Source organism: Panthera leo, chromosome A1, assembly GCF_018350215.1.
Source record: "Panthera leo isolate Ple1 chromosome A1, P.leo_Ple1_pat1.1, whole genome shotgun sequence".
NCBI lineage: Eukaryota > Metazoa > Chordata > Mammalia > Carnivora > Felidae > Panthera > Panthera leo.
This window is the reverse complement of record NC_056679.1, coordinates 211,665,603-211,683,337: the sequence shown is the minus strand read 5'-3', so window position 1 is coordinate 211,683,337 and position 17,735 is coordinate 211,665,603. Positions and strand designations below refer to the sequence as shown.

At 43.5% G+C, this 17,735-nt stretch overlaps 1 protein-coding gene across 1 annotated transcript; it reads left to right on the top strand.

Annotated features, from left to right (window-relative positions):
* The first annotated feature begins 14,581 nt into the window (after window positions 1-14,581).
* Window positions 14,582-15,958, top strand: RXFP3 (relaxin family peptide receptor 3). Its single transcript, XM_042908100.1, has one exon. It carries the CDS (start codon window positions 14,582-14,584, stop codon window positions 15,956-15,958), a length of 1,377 nt encoding a protein of 458 aa, XP_042764034.1.
* Window positions 15,959-17,735: the final 1,777 nt, after the last annotated feature.

The window sequence follows — 17,735 nt, the reverse complement described above, 5'->3', positions numbered from 1 at the left end:
CGTATCTCCTGACCTCTCCATCTTTGGTGGTCCCATAGTCTTTAAACATCTCTCTGCCATTACCTCCTTTTCTGCCTATCCACAGCCTATGAGTCATCTCCTTAAATCATCTCTCACCAGCGCCTTCAACACCTCTTCCTCATCAAACTCTAACCTTGTTTTACCCTAACTGCCGATTTTCCCTGCTTTTTATTTCCAGGTGCTGTTAAGACTCACCTAACTGCCCTAGTGGTGCAACTATCAATTCATGTCTCTAAATTCAGCACGTTTTCAACATGGCTCAGCACTATTCTAAGTTCCTCCTCCTTTTTCCAGAATTTACAAAATACCCCCAAAGCCTGGTGTTTCCTCTGGGTAGAGGGAAAAGTTAATCCCACTCACCTTTTCCTCTACTCATTGGAAAAAGGTAACAAATGTTCTTGGTGACAAAGGGTGGTAGCAATAAAAAAAAAGCCAACTACATTTCCTGATATGTCCACTATAAACACCAGACCTGTGAATCACTGCAGTGTCCAAAATATCCCCGAGCCAGCTGATACAAATATACTACCATTGAAAATAAGACTTTAAAAACATGAAAATCCAAGTGCTGAATAACAGCGAAGAACAGAAACAATAAAATAGACTACACACTGACTATACATCAAGCACTCTGCTAAACACTGTGTATCTGCATTACTTTATTTAATCTTTACAAAAACCTATTAGGCAGGTAATATTACTATCCTTCATTTATAGTTGAGAAAACACTGAAAGGCTATACAACTTGCCTAGGATCACATCAGTACAAAGAGAAAAACCAGGATAAAGTAGTGAGGTTCAGAAAAAAAGAAAAGATTCAGTCAAGCCACCCAACAGAATCAAACACAAATCCATCTTACTAAAGACCCCTTGTGATGCTGTCATTCACAAAGAGTGGAAGGACTAAGAACACTGATATACAGACAATCTACAGACATCACCATAGCATCTCAGGTAGTGGTTTAGTTCTTTATGGCGAAGTATTTTCTGTACAAAAATGCAAATTGTGACAAAAGATATGAGATGCTTCACAAAAAGCTCCCTCTGTTTCATGAGCAAAGAAGGCTTTGGAAGTTCATACTTTCCAACTAAGCCTATAGAAGCACAAGGGATAGCTGACATTCAGGGACTGTTAGTCCCTGCATTTTTCAGAGCTGTCATTAACACTAGAAAGGCAAAAGAAACTGACTTCGACCAAAATCAAAACCAAAACCAAAACAACCCGGACTTTGCCCCAAGAATCACAAATGGGCATGTCATAAAAATAGACCTTCCATCTGTTAATCCTGCCTGAGTACCACAACCACTACCTCGTAGTAAAAATCAGTGTATCACGCTTTATAGTTGGCAAGCTGCTGTTCCTAAGTCAACCCAAAGGATGGAGAGAAGAGTCTTCCTCTGAGGTTTTCAAGAGTAGTCGGATCTTACCTCTACTTGAAAGTGGAAACAAAACATTGTTTTCAAAAGTCATACATTTCAATATTGTTGTCACATATACTACTTTCTTTACTTTTTTAAAGTTTTCATTTAAATCCCAGTTAGTTAACACACAGTGCAATATTAGTTTCAGATGTACAATATAGTGATTCAACACCTTCGTACATCACCCGGTGCACATCACAAGTGCATTCCTTAATCCCCATCACTCATTTCACCTATTCTCCCACCCACCTTCCCTCTGGTAACCATCAATTCATTCTTTATAGTTAGGAAAGAGTGTGTTTCTTGGCTTGCCTCTCTCTCTCTTTCTTTTTTTCTCCTTTGCTCATTTGTTTTGTTTCTTAAATTCCACATATGAGTGAAATCACATGGTATTTGTCTTTCTCTGACTGACTTATTATTTCAGTTAACATAATACTCTCTAGTTCCATCCATGTCATTACAAATGATAAGATTCATTCTTTTTTGTGGTTGAGTAATATTCCATTGTGTGTGTATGTGTGTGTGTGCATGTGTGTATATATATACATATATACACACACATATACACACATATACATATACATATACAAATACATATACATACCACATATTCTTTATCCATTCATCAGTTGTTGGACACTTGGGTTATTTCCATAATTTGGCTACTGTAGATAATGCTGGTATAAACATTGGGGTGCATACATCCCTTTGAATTAGTATTTTTTGTGTCCTTGGGTAAATATCTAGTAATGCCATTGCTGGGTCATAGGGTAGTTTTGTACTATTTTCTTTTAAACCTTTCTCCAGTCTTAAAAGAATATGGAGCTAAGTATTTGTAACTCTTAGAAGTGTAAGTTCACTTTTATTCTTCCACCCAGTTGTATCCAATATGTAGGTGGATGGGTAATCAACACTGCCTACTCCATACACTCAACCCCCAGAGAGTTTGCCTTCCTGGCTCAATCTGAAGATTCTGGAATCTATGCATTGTAGATTTTGTAAAGTTACCTGGATTTGTATCAAGTGGGTTCCATTTTGGACCATTCTTCTAATGTAATTAATCAACTTAATTAAATAAACAATGTCATGGCAATGCCCCTTTGAAAGCCATGGCTGAGAAGGCTATGGATCCCTGATTAATGAAATATACTATTGGCTGAAAGAAAACAGCATATTTCAGAAAAAAATGTGTAGCACTTAAATAAAAATGTTGCAGTAAACTGAAACTAATTTCAGTTTGTAGATCATCTTAAGCCTAATCAAAATGAAATGTAACAAGATTTTACTGGGTTAATGGAGGGAGACTCATATGGGAGGTCTGCCAGAGGGACTCCAAGTTGTGTGAGGGGGTCAGGGAGCAGCCTATTACAAAGGTGTCAGAGCCTCAGCAATGTAAAATCGTTATCCATGTAAGACAGCTGCCCACTGCATGGTATCAGAACCTGAGCAGAGTGAGGAGGGCATCCACCTGAGAGGGAATGTCCCAGAAGGGTGCTGAAATACTGGCAGGGTAAGAAAGGGTGGGGTGGTGGTGGAAACGGTTGGTGGTGACTGGAGATCTGTTACATACAGGGAAATTCATTAAATAAGTAAACACAGCAAGGATAATGGGAGTCAAGTTTCTCACTGCCAGTGAAGAGAATTACCAATATGAAAAGAGAGAGAGAGGGAGAGAGAGAGAGAGAGAAGTAGAATAAACTCTGTGTTGGACTACAACTGAAGGTAATTGGTATGAACCCAAAGTTGCTGATGACTGTATAGATGCATACAGAAATAAAGATATAAATAGGCCTAAGAACTAGGACTCCTTAGAGAAATGACTTGATTTAGAACTAGGGCTTGAGAGATAGAAGATAAGCCAGAAGCATTTTATTGCTGAAAAACAAAAACAAAAACAAAAACAAAAACTCAAAGAAAGATGAGAGCTTGTCAAAAGGAGAGAGGAGTTAACATGAAAAGGCACCCACTGGCCAAGTCTAAGGAAGTTTAAGCAAAAACATATAATAGTAATAAATCTTACAATAAGATAAGAATCAATGAATCCATATTGATACAAATAGATAAATGATAAATAGATAAACGATGAAGAACGGGAACTTTATACAACTTTATACAATTTTAAATTATCTCCTCCCATATATTTATTAAATATAAAGGCAAAAAGAGTACTTTAGAGTGAACAAAGCTTGCAAATATCCCTTTAATCAAGTAAACAAAGAAAACAAAATCAGTAGTGTGGATAATCAAAACTATGTGCTACCTGATAGGCTCCAATAAGAACACCATCACTCTGTGAAATATCTGCCAAAGATACATAGTCTGACTCTAATCATGAGAACACATCAGACAACCTAAGTTGAGGCACCTCAGCTCCCTCAATAACTGCTGGTGGTTTTTTTTTTTAATCTGCAAAAGGCTAAGAAAGTCAAAGGAAAACTAAAAACCTGTCCCAGATTGAAGGAGACCTAAGAGATATGACAACTAAATGCAACACTTAATTCTAAATAAGGTCCTTTTGTCACAAAAGACACTGTTGGAATAATTAGTGAAGCTTGAAAGGAGACAAAGAATGTAGTGTTAGTATTGTATCACTTAATTTCCCGTTTGTGACGGTGTGACTTATGTAGAACACTGACCTTGTTTGTTAGAGATACACATGAAAGTGGAGGTGAGGGGCATCTAGTTGACAATTTACTCTCAAATGATTCAGAACATAAAATGTTCTCTTTAACCCCACTTCCAACTTTCATGTAAGTTTGTGGTTGTTTCTAAATAAAAAAAAATAAATGTAACAATTTGTTGTTATTCTGTAAAATAATTTAACACTTGATGAAGAAAGATGCTATCGGATTGGAAATTAGAGAAGCCTAATAATGAGAAGTGAGTAGCCAACTGAGTGCCCGTGCATGGTGGTCTCTGAGTAACCATGTTGGCAACTTCAGAGGTTACCATTATCAGATTGGTCCTGTGTTAGTCCACGTGGGCACCAGTCCCTTTCTGTCATTCTGCCTTAAAGATTAAATCTGAATTAAAGAATGGTGTGCCCATTGTTCCCAAGAAAAGGAAGAAATTAGGGATGGGATGTATCAGGGAATATTTGAGCGCTACTGTGTTAGCAAAAAGAGAATACTCCGTGTGTTCATTCAACAAATATTTGTTGACTGCTTCTGTGTCTAGGCATTGGGGGTATAACAATGAATAAAATAGTCAGAGAATCTTTCCTCATGTTTTCATATGTCCTGGCTTGAGCCAGGGGGAAAGAGAACAAACAAGTAAATATATAATATGTAAGACAGTGGTAAGAGCGGTGGGAACAAAAACAGGCTAAGGAGGACTGAAGTATTGAGAGGAGTGGGTTCCTCTTTTATATAAGAGGGTCAAGAGTGGCCTCCACTAAGGTAATTTTAAGGAAGGAATTAAGAATCTGGACAAAATAAGTATCTGGAAGAGAGCATTCCAGTCCAAGGAGACAGTAATAGGAAAGACCCTATTGGGGAAAGACCTTATTGGGAATAAATAGGAATATGCTTAAAGAGCTCAAGAAGAAGCAAAATGTTTGTCAAGTGTGTGGACAAGGGGAGAGTGGTGATGGAGAAGGGGAGGGAAGGTCACAAGGCCCTTAGAGACCACAGGGAAGACTTTGGATTTTACCCTGAGCAAGTAAAGAAGCCATGGTGGGTGGGGAGTTGAATACAGGATACAGAAGTGACACGAAATGACTTAGGATTTATAGGGTGTCCTGGGCTGCTGTAGAGAGGGAAAGGGAGGAGCATAGAGAGCAGTTAGGAAGCCACTGAATTAACTCAGGTATCAGATAATGATGGGTTACATCATGTGGTAGCAAAAGACATGGTGAAAATCTATCAGATTCTGGATTTATTTTGCAAGTAAAAACAAGACTTTCTAATAAATTGGATGTGTGGTGTAAGGAAAAAAAAAAAGAACTCAAGGAGCGTTTCAAGGTTTAGAGTTGCCAATAATTGAGATGGGGAAGATGGAAGGTAGAATAGAATTGGTGGGGGTGGGGGAAATCAAAAGTTCAGTTTGAAACATGTTAAGATATCTCTTAGATATCTGAAAGGAAAAGGCAAATAGGCTAATGGATATACAAGTCTTGAGTTCAGAGAGAGGTTCAGGATGACGTTATGCATTCAGAAGTCATCATAGGTATTTGGATGATATTGACAGCCTTGAATGGAATGAAAGTATCTATTATGAGAATGTAGCAGAGAAGAAAACAAATGTGAAGCTTGTACTCCGGGTATTGTAGACTAAATATCTGTGTCTTCCCCCAGACACACACACACACACACACACACACACACACCATATGTTGAAATCCTAAACCCCAATGTGATGGCATAGGAAGGTGGGGCCTTTGGGAGGTGATTAGTCCATGAGAGTGGAAACCTCATGAATGGGATTTGTGCCATTCATGTGTGCTCTCTCACCCCTTCCACCACGTGAAGACACAGCAAGAAAATAGCCGTCTGTGAAGCAGAAAGCAGGCTCTCACCAGACACTGACTCTGTCAGTGCCTTGATCTTGGACTTCCCAGCCTCCAAAATTGTAAGAGATGAATTTCTGTTGTTTACAAGCCACCCAGTCTATGGTATTTTTGTCATATCAGCCAAAACAGGCTAAGACATTGAGAGTGCTCCAATATTTAGAGTTCCAGGAAATAAAGAAAAATCAGCACAGGAAACCAAACACTAGGCAACAAAATGAGAATGGAGAGTGTGGTATTTGCAAAATCAAGTGAAAAACGTTTTCAAGGAGGCATTGTTATTCATTAGCTCAAACTGAGGTAAGGACAAGAGAAGAGTCCAGGCTTTGCATACTCAGCTGCACAGAAGAAAAAAATGGAAGAGAAAGACCAATGATAGAGTTTGGTTAACAAACAATAATTCCATCCACTAATAAACGCAGCTCAACCAAGGTCTTTGGAATCTGACCAGATCAGAACTTCTTTCATGGAAAGTGGTGTCAGGAAAGTATGAAAATACCAAGGAATGTTCACAATCCTAGTTTACTGCACTTTTAATATTCTCCTAACCCACGGAGCTCAATACAAGCCCATGAATAGCCTGGGCTGGCATTCTTCTCAGAGAAGCAGGAGAGCAGCTGAGTGTCAGGGCTTCTGCCAGGCTCCTGTCAGGGCCACAGCCCCGATATTCATCACTGCTTTCTGGTATCCTCCTGGGGTCATTGAGAGCAGATCAGCCATGCCCCAAAGAAACTTTGAAGTGAGTAAATGAGATTTTGCTCAGGAGGCAATAAGGATATACCACAATAATACCCTTTCTTTTGCTTTATTGAGGTACAATTGACATACAATAAACTGCATATGTTTAAAGTGTACAATTTTATGCATTTGCATGGATATACACACCTGTGACATCATCACCACAATAAGTTTTGACATATGTGTGTGTGTGCACATGTGCGTGTGTGCTAGTGTGTGTGTGTCAAACTAGAAGATTCCCCCATCCCTTTGCAGTCCCCTCCTCCTGTCCCTACTTGTATGACCTCCCCCCAACTCTCCTGCTGTCTCTGGAGACTCATTAGCAATTTCTTGAATTACACATAAAGGGATTCATACAGTATGAACTAATTTTTGTCTGCCTTCTTTAACTCAGCGTAATTATTTGGATATTTTGTGTCCCAGTACTCTTCTCCTTTTTATTTCTGCATAGAGTCCCATTGTATGGATCTACCACCGTGGGTCCATCCATTTACTTTGTCACTAACTTATCTGTTGACCATTGGAAAAGCGATGGAGATAAAACTTGGTAACCGACACCCAGCCTAAGCTCAGGCAGATGCATGCATACCACCAATTCCTGTTAAAGATCTTTCCTTGAAACTTATGAAGCAAGGCCCCTAAGTCCTCCAACAATTTCATTTCAACAACTCGTGTATACTTCTCCTCATGATAAAGTGGCTCTTAAGGATATACATGAAAATAACAAAAAACCAGCTTTGAAGTTAACCCTGGATAAAGATAAAACTTCTCTTCATGGTTTTGCACTTTTATTTTTTTATTTTTTTTTTCATGGTTTGCACTTTTAACATAGCTTGCCTACACTGCCAGACAGAGATGTAGGTTATCTCTACAGCCACAAGATGAGTATCTGCGGCACTTTGAATCTTCAGAGCGTAGAAAGCCAGACTCTGTGCTCTCGGAGACACTTTCACGAAGCCCAGGGGGCAGCTGGCCAGGTGCTAAATGCCTCTGCGAGCACCTTTGTCTACCTTGGCCACACTCTCCAAATGTTGCCTGCCAGTATTGCCTCCTTGGCAACAAGAAGTCCTCCTCTGTTGCTTCCTAGCCTCTCTGAGTGTAGCAGGTAACACCGACTCACACTATTAGTTGATTGTTTGCTGTCCTATTAAATCTACACCAAGTCTCCTGAGAGGCCTCCAAGAGCAAAGGGCTCTATTGATTCAGCCACTGCTTCCTGCAGTAAAGCAGTGGCTGTGGTCAGATTAAGGTGCTATGATTCATCTTTTGAAGGTGAGAGGACTGATATGTATATGGATAAAATTATGGAGTCTTTGAAACCCAGTGTGAGAAAATGGAGTACACAGGATATGTTTATTGAATGCATGGGTTCGTATGTAAGGCAGAGAGAACCCTGTGAAAGACTCACAAAAAGAACTGATGTTGTCAGTGTTGAGTTAGAAAGCAGGCAGCCAACCTGAATTTCATGCAGTGAGAGTCAAGTTAATGAATCTCATGATTCCTTAACTTGTAATTGACTTTCCACTTGATTATAAACTGTGGGCACAAGGGCTATGTTTTATTTATTACTGCATTTCCCTCAAAGATAAAAAGGACGAATAAATATTTGATGTGAGGGTGGATGGCTGGGAGACTTAGTGGGGAATGTTCTGGGAATAACCTGCTTTGAGACCCATGGACACACCTCTCTATTAAAGAGTTGGCTTCCTCTCTTAACTCCCACCTGGAGTTGGGAAACAGAGTCTGGTTTTAGTATTAGACTACTCATTCCTCTCTTTGCCCTCAGAAATAAATATTCTCCTTTATGAATATTCTGAAAGCCCCCTGAGCAACCCCACCTTGGGCTGCTCTGCTCTTCTCTTGGGACCTCCTCCACCCACCTCTGTATGAGCCAACAACTAGAAGGTTAATCCCTGATATAGCAGAAGCTGTCTGCATATTTCTGCTCTTATCTTTACTATTCCCATACTTCTCCTTTCTTTGGAATGAAAGTATTTATCGTCCTCTAGTATTTTGAGTTTGAAGCTAGATGTTTAACCTTTCTTTTTAAAAATATGCACTTACAGCTATAAATTTCCATCTAAGCACTGTTTTGATTACATCCCACAGAATTTGATGCCATATTTTACTATGATTTATTTTAAACTGTTTTATACTTTCTTTTATAACATTTTATATTTTAGTTCGTCTTTAATCAGGGTTGTTTAAAATATGTGACCTAATTGTGAAACATTTGAGGACTTCTAGTAATCATTCTTTTGTTGATTTCTAGTTTAATTCCACTGTGCTTAAAATACATGGTCTGTATGATTTCAATCCTTTGAAATGTGTTGAAACTTGAGTTTGGCCCAGCATGTGGTCTATTTTGGTGAATGTTCTATGCGTATTTGAAGGAAGTGTGTGTTTTCTGGTTGTTGAGAATAGAGTGTAGAACTTACCCTTAGGATGTGCCTCTTTGGGGGTTTGGACTGAAAGCCTGGACTGCTTACTTAATATTCCCTTCCATTTTACTAGGCTTTAACTTCAATCTTTATTGTCCCAGCACTGTGTCGCTGTTGAGATATCGACTCAGTTGAGTAGGTCTTCAACTCCTGTTTCCTGCTGGGTATTGTGGCAACATGCCCTATTGTGGTAGTCAGCTTTCAATATAGTCCCATGATCTCTGCTGCCTAGTAATCATATTCCTGTGTAACTCCCCTCTCCCTGAGTATGGACTGGACTTATTGACTGGCCTCTAAAGAAGGTGATGTGGCAGAAGTGATAGGAGTGCCACTTCTTTTACTAGATTATAAAAACACCACATAGATTTGATGCCGATTCCTCTCCCTGCCCCCCCCCCCCCCCACCCACCCATTACCCTGCCAGAACCCAGCTGCTATATTGTGAAGCAACGCTGTGGAGCATCTCACAGAGTGAAAGATCAAGGTCTGCCAACAACCTTGTGAATGAACTTAAAGGCAAATTCCCCTCTCTACTGCTAAATTAATTAAATAAGACCACAACCCCAGATGACAGCTTGACTGCAACCTCATGCTAGACCTTGAGCCAATGACACTGTGCCGTGCCTGGGTTCCTGAACTACACAGACTGTTATTTTAAGCCATAAAGTTTTAACATAAATTATTATTCAGCAAGAGATACCTAACACAGAGAGAAATTGAAAAATAGAAAGAAGTAGGTGGATTCAGGAATTTGGGGGTTTTGTTTTTGTTTTTGTTCTTGAGAACATGCTACCAAGACCTGCTACATTGAGTTCAATTAAGTGTAAGGGAAAATGAGAGGTAAAGAATTACTCTTGGGTTTTTTTTAAATTTTTTTAAGGTTTTTATTTTTATTTTTGAGACACAGAGAGACAGAGCATGAGCAGGGGAGGGGCAGAGAGAGAGGGAGACACAGAATCTGAAGCAGGCTCCAGGCTCTGAGCTGTCAGCACAGAGCCTGATGCAGGGCTCGAACTCACAGACTGTGAGATCATGACCTGAGCTGCAGTCGGACACTTAACCGACTGAGCCACCCAGGTGCCCCTACTCTTGGGTTTCTAGTTTGAATGGTTATGTGAATAGTAATGCCATTTACTAAGATTGAAAAATCTGAAGGAAACCGGCAACCATGTTGAAGCATCAAGTAACAGTTGGATATGCAACTCTAGAGTTCTGGGGATAAAAGGCTGGAAATCAGATCTGGGATGATAGTAGTATTAACCTCACTTGTGTGTATTAGGTGAGATAATGCAGACAAAAACCTTTGCACAGTGGACACAGTTGTTACGTGTAGTGGGTATAATTGTGTCCCCTAAAAAGATATGTTCAGGTCCTAGTTCCCGGTACCTGTGAATGTGACCCTGTTTGGAAATGTAAATATATAACTTTTGCAGATTAGGATGAAGTCATATAGGATTAGAGTAGACACTAATTCAGTGACTGGAGTCCTTATATAGAGAGAAGACGGAGACACAACAATACACACAGAAAGGAGAAATGCCATCTGAAGACAAAGACAGAGATAACAGTGATACTGTTACAAACCAAGGAATCAACATAGACTCACCAGAAGTTAGGAGAGAGGCATGGTATGTTTTCTCCCTCAGAACGTCCAAGGAACCAACTCTGACAACACCCTGATTTCTGACTTCTAGTGTTGAGGATTTTGAGATAATAAATTTTTGTTCTTTTAAACCACCCATTTTGTGATAATTTGTTACAACAACCATAGAAAAATAATAGTTTCCAAATAAATGTGAAATATGAATGGTTATCATTGCTTTTATTATTATTATTATTATTATTATTGTACCATTGTTGTTTTTGTTGTTTTATATCCAAACACCTAACACATTGATTTGTGCATATTAGGAATTCAATTCATAATTTTGGTAGAATAAAATTCTGTGCTATCTTCAGACTGAAAAGAAATAATTCAGAGCGAAGATTATCTGCACATATTCCAAAGGAATCTTGAAAGAATAGATTCTTTTCTCTTTTACTTGAAAACCCACTTTTCTTTGTAGAATCCCAGACTCAAGAATTTCAGATTACATATATTCTCTCTAACCTGACTCCTGTAATTTCCTGTCTTCTCATTTAGATCCAGCTGAAGTGTTTCCATCTTGCTACAGTCTGCCCAGAACAAACTATCCATGTGATACCAGGCTCCCTCAAACTCACATCCTAGCCTTTACTAACTTGTTTGTCATATATTACATTATTTGGATTATGATCTTGTATAATTAAATGATACTTGACCACCACTGATACGTTTCTCTCCTTGAATTTTTTAGATGATGTTTGAGAAAAATGTGGCCCATATTTTTAGGATAATGGGTCTAAAATGTCTTTAGTTAGTGTTGGAAAAGAACTTCTTTGAAAAGGGATTTTTGCTTCCATAACACAGGCTTAGTTAAGTGATACTATAAATTGTTGTACATGATCTCTGGTTCATTTTCAGAGAGCAGATTCAGAAATGAATATTCTAGCATTAGAAGCATTCTGGCTGAATTCTTGGAGAGTCGCACTTGGGACAGCCTCTCCCGAGGGCTCAGTCTGAGATGTGCTGTCTGACATACCACAGGAGCACATGGCCCTCTCAGTCCCACAATGAAGCAAATGTCATTGTTGGACCCAAATGTGATTTTAAGGAAACGTGCCAAGACCTCTTTCTCTTCCTTTGTTTCCAATCTTAGGGTGTGATAAACCACCACTGGACATTAATTATTTTTGGGGACTTAATATTTTTTTACCTGGAAAGTTAGAAAAGAAATAAAAGTCCAGATATTCCCAAACGTAGAAAAAAATTAGTATCATCTGGAAGAATGCATTTAAGTTGTAGAGTCTTGGGGCACCTGGGTGGCTCAGTCAGTTAAGCGTCCAACTCTTGATTTCAGCTCAAGTCATGATCTCACAGTTCATGAATGCAAGCCCCACATTGGGCTCTGTGCTGACATCTCAGACATTACTTGGGATTTGTTCTCCGTCTCTCTCTCTGTCCCTCCCCCAGTTGCTCTCTATCTCTGTCTCAAAATAAATGAAAATAAACTTAAGCAAATATACAGTCTTGGATCCTTTTCCAAATCCACTGAGAATCAGAATCTCTGGGCCAGCATAGGGCTGGGAGGAGAGTTGCAACTTAAATTTTTAGCAAGCTCCCCACCTGACTCTGATGCCACCTACTTAGCATCTAGCCTCAGAATATTTAAAAACTGTAATTCCTTCCATATACAGGTGTGAAAAACAAGGCAAAGGATTGTCAGAGTATGCCATAGGCTTCCTCATTTTTCAATAGCACCTTGAAATATTTTTTTAACTTTTTTTTTTAAATAAAGGAGAGAGAAAAATTTGATGGAGAAAGAATTAGTAAAACATGAAGTGAAGAGTGAGCTTAAAGATGAGGATACTAAAACAGAGATAAGAGGTGTCCACAGAGGCAACTTGTGGATTGGGAGCAATAATCAGAGCTGGGCTGAACTTCTCCAGATTAGAGCTGTTCAAGGTGGTTGGTTTTGATTTGTTTTTTACTAAAGCCCTGACGCCCTCTAGCCGGCAACTGGAGAAGTCCAGAGTGTACAGGGAAGCATGTTCTCTGCTTGGAACTGGGTTCTTGCTTTGGAATCCAGATTGTTTCAGTTTCCCTTCATATGGTTTGGGTACCACGTTTCTTTTTTAACTATTTTACTATCTCTGCTGCTTTAAAGCCACATCCTCTTGATCTCTGTAAGTAAAGTCGTGAACTCCACAGAAGAGAGGACAATTATGCTTAACATATTTTTGTCTCAGTTTAGGCGGGGACAGTGCAGAAAACATTTCAAATTTCTTAATTTCACCCTAAGAAGTATAATTTACATTGAGCAGTTGAGCTGGCATTTAAATAAACTGCGATTTGAGAAGTAATTCAAATGGTTTACACTGGTTCCCCTTGCCCAAAGTAACTTAGAAGATTCCTCAACATTTACTTCCATTGGTCTGAAAAACACCTGCTAAAGAGTTTTGATTATAATCATAGTGAAAGTAAGGGGCTGGTGGTCCAAAAACAGCCTCATAGAATCCCCTATTTCAACTGCATCAAGGTAAAGAGAATGCATGTGAGTAAGCAATTTGTGAAAGAGCTTTGGGCTGAGAGCTGGATGGGAGGTATCTAGTGTCTGTGAAGTCAGCTCCCCAATTGTATACTCTCTGCCTAACTTCAGTTCTTAGTACATACCAAAGGCAGAGGACAACACTTGAACCTATAGTTCTGCTATATGAAGAAGCTTTGAAAATCGTGACAATCACAGACACCAAGTAAAGTGGTTAGATAATTAAAGAAGGGGACGTGGAATTTGTGTTTATCCAGTAAAAGCCCATCATCTGACTTGGGGTCTGGGCATGAAAAGAGGCCACTACCGTTGCTTTTAAAAATAAAAATGGGTAGGAGATCTTGAATTTTTAGAACCATCTTTCATCGAATGGTATCATTTCAAAGATAAAGTGAGAGTAAAGAAGAAAGAAAGAAATTCTAATACCTGTAGTTATGTTTGGGAATAAACAAGAAGAAGGGAGAGCAAATCAAAGCCGACTTTCTCCAGAAACATAGGAAAATAAAGGGTTACAACCATCTCCTTCTGAAACTTTGAAGAGGAACAGGAGAATCTTCTGGTGGGCTCTCCCTGCCGCCCACCGCTTCCTCCTTCCCGAAGCGGGCGTGGAGAAGTTCAGCACCTCGGAAAGCGCCCCCTCAACTCGCGCGGGGGTTTACGCATGCTCCCTGGGAGCCCGCAGCCTAGGTTTTGCGGGTGCGAGTAGAATTCCGGTGACAGCGGCTGACAACTCACTGGGAGCTGACAACAGCGGAGAGGTGGAGGCGCAAGGCTGGGAGGATGACTTCGAAAGACCTCCGGAGAGTCAGAGCGAGATAGATGGAACTCCCCTCTCTTTTTCCTCTCAAAGGGCAGAAACCTCGTCCAAGCTGCAGCAGCAAAGGAAACCGACAAAGGTATTTGAAAGAGAAGGAGCGGGCCCCCAATAGAGGTCCTGAGGGGTAGGGTGGGTATAGCCTAGTGCCCAACAAACGCAGTGCGGGAACGTCTGGATCGTACAGCAAGGATCGTCCGAGCTCAGCCAGAGAATCCTTGGACGCCCACCGCTCGCCTTCGGAGCTGCGCTGCTCGGCTCTAGAACTCCGCTCCAGAACAGACACGGAGACCAACTCTCGCGCCCCAACGCCGCCGCGGGCCAGAGAAGCTTTTGGCACCCAGTACCCAAGAGCTATGTGCAACCGCTGCCTTGAAAGCTCCCACGAACGCCCTGCGCCCTCGCGGGGACAGAACCCCCAGCGCGTTGGACTCGCTTAGGTCTTGAAGTCCTCCTGGAACATGACCTAGAGGCACCTGTGCCTGCAGGTACCTGTGCCACGGCAGTCACTATGAAGAAGGCGGCTGGCGGAGACGAGCTCGCAGAACTCTTCAGTATGATCCCGTACCTTCTGCAGGCGGCCAACACCAGCGGCAACGCGTCGCTGCAGCTTCAGGACTTGTGGTGGGATCTGGGGCTAGAGCTGCCTGACGGCGCGGCGCCGGGGCATCCCCCGGGCACGGGCGGGACAGAAAGTGCAGACACCGAGGCCCGGGTGCGGGTCCTCATCAGCGTGGTGTACTGGGTGGTTTGCGCGTTGGGCCTGACCGGCAACCTGCTGGTGCTCTACCTGATGAAGAGTAAGCAGGGATGGCGCAAGTCCTCCATCAACCTCTTCGTCACCAACCTGGCGCTGACAGACTTTCAATTCGTACTCACCCTGCCCTTCTGGGCGGTGGAAAACGCTCTGGACTTCAAATGGCCCTTCGGCAAGGCCATGTGTAAGATCGTATCCATAGTGACATCCATGAACATGTACGCCAGCGTCTTCTTCCTCACCTCCATGAGCGTGGCGCGCTACCACTCGGTGGCCTCGGCTCTTAAGAGCCACAGGACCCGAGGGCACGGCCGGTGCGACTGCTGCGGCAAAAGCCTGGGGGGCAGCTGCTGCTTTTCAGCCAAAGCACTGTGCGTATTGATCTGGGCCTCCGCCGCGCTGGCCTCGTTGCCCAATGCCATCTTCTCCACCACTATCAAGGTGATGGGCGAGGAGCTGTGCCTGGTGCGCTTCCCAGACAAGTTGCTGGGCGGCGACAGACAGTTCTGGCTGGGCCTCTACCACTTGCAGAAGGTGCTGCTAGGCTTCGTGCTGCCCTTGTGTATCATCAGCCTGTGCTATCTGCTGCTGGTGCGCTTCATCTCCGATCGCCGAGTGGCAGGGACCGAAGGAGGAGCCTCGGCTGGCCGGGGCAGCCTGGCCGCAGCCAGCGCCCGGAGACGGTCCAAAGTCACCAAATCAGTGACCATCGTGGTCCTATCATTCTTCCTGTGTTGGCTGCCCAACCAGGCGCTCACCACCTGGAGCATCCTCATCAAGTTCAACGCGGTGCCCTTCAGCCAAGAGTACTTCCTATGCCAGGTATACGCGTTCCCGGTGAGCGTGTGCCTGGCTCATTCCAACAGCTGTCTCAACCCCATCCTCTACTGCCTCGTGCGCCGCGAGTTCCGTAAAGCGCTCAAGAGTCTGCTGTGGCGCATCGCGTCGCCCTCTCTCACCAGCATGCGCCCTTTCACAGCCACCACCAAGCCAGAGCCCGAAGATCAGGGGCTGCAGGCCCTGGCACCTCTCCACCCGACCGCGGAGCCTGACCTGGTCTACTACCCGCCTGGCGTGGTGGTCTACAGTGGGGGGCGCTACGATCTGCTGCCCAGCAGCTCCGCCTACTGACTCAGCCCAGGGTGCGCAGTCACCGCAAAGTGGCCTTCCCCGGGTGGGGAAAGAGGAGAGCGGATTAGGAGATGCTGGGCGCCCGCCGGATCGAGAGGTAGGAGGGAAGAGGATAGGGAGGGGCGCAAGGGAGCCGCCACTGAGAAGACGAGGGGGCTGTCTCCGGGGAGGGAATGCTTCCAGACAAGGTGGAGAGAGGAAGCTGGCAAAGGGGCCCGGGTCAGCATCGCAGAGCCAAGCCACCAGCCCGCGTCCCCCTTCTCTCCCCCCACACAACTTCCTCTCCTTAGGCTGTCAACACTGGGCAGGGTAGGGGCGCCCAGAAGCGGAGAAAGGACTCAGGAATGTAAAGAAATTGGGGCGCGAGGAAGTGGGGCTCAGCCAAGTGGTGCGCAGGCAATTGAGCGCATTTATTCCAGCGACTTTTATGGAGCTCTTGAAAGGGTCCTAGCGACGCGTCCAACTGGGGGAGCCTCCCACAAAACCTTTCCTTCGCGCCTTGGCAGGCGAGACGGCCGCAGCGCCGTCTGACTTGCGGCGTGGCTGCGCAGAGAGCCCGGTTTGGGAATAAGAAACTTTTTCGGAGTTGGAAGAAAGTAGTGACGGTCTTGATCCACATTCAAGAGAAATGCACCGCGAGAGAGGCATCTCCCGTGAGGCCATTGTATCATTTACCATCGCGGACAGGGGAGTGGGTACGCGGGAGCCGGGCCGCGACTCTGCGCTCAGCGGTCACCTGAGACTAAATACTTGCCTGCAAACGCCGCGAGCGATTCGCTGGGGAGTGGCGTCCTTGAGGGAGGGAGCGGATGCATTGTGATTAGAGGGACTGAACTGAGACCTTTTCAGGCTCTCGCCTCTGAAGGAAAAGGGGAGCTCGCGTGCTCCCTTAGTAACCGAGCAGGAAGAGAGGGCGCCAGGTGCCGGAAGCCTGGACTTCCCAGTTCCCCGGGGAGCGGCGTGGGTACTGGAAACCCTGCGTGCTCCTTTCTGCGCGCGGCAGGTGAGCTGTGCCCTGGAGCAACTTGAAAAGGTCTGAGTAAACACGCTACTGGGCGTGGGGACTTTTCTGTAGCCTCTCCTCCTTCACTCTTTGGGACTCCGGGTGCCCGTTTGATAGAGGCTCTGGACCAGCCTGTAGAGGGTCGGCACCGCCAGGGCTTCTGTAGGCTCAGGACAGAAAACTAAGAGATGCTGTAGAAATGGGGGAGCGGGGCGGGGGGGGGGGGGTTAAGGGAGACTTCTGGAAACCAAACTCCTAGAACCAGATTTCAACAGGAGGCGTGGAGTGGGAAAGGGAATGGAAGACTCGAGTAAAATCTATCCCAAAGGGAAGAGAGTACAGAGAGCCTATTCTGAGGGGATCATCACAATTTCTGCTGAGGGGTTCTCTCTTTCTCATAATATTGAGAAGACAAGGTGGGGAGTAAGACTTTCCACAGGATACTGTGGGACTTCAAATGGCTCTTTGGCCAAGTTCCATTCATTCTAAGGAATGCTCTGCATGGTGAGCGTGAATTACAAATTCTTCCTGAACCACCAGGCAGTCTATGGGACCATCTCTGAAGAATGACACGTTTCTTAAGACAATTCTGTCCTGGTCACAGCAATTTAGTCCTTTCTTGAGGCTGCTTAGAGAATAGGGATCAAACATCAGCCTACCCATCCAACTGCCAGTTTGGACAGAGGTGCTACTGTTCTCTTTGGGTGATCTAGTTTGGGATTAAAAAAAAAAAAAAAAAGCAAACCTGGCAACTTGGGCATCTATTGTTGTGGT

Bases quoted from the DNA above. Each gene is read 5' to 3' on its own strand.
- RXFP3 (XM_042908100.1), top strand. From the start codon at position 14,582: ATGAAGAAGGCGGCTGGCGGAGACGAGCTCGCAGAACTCTTCAGTATG.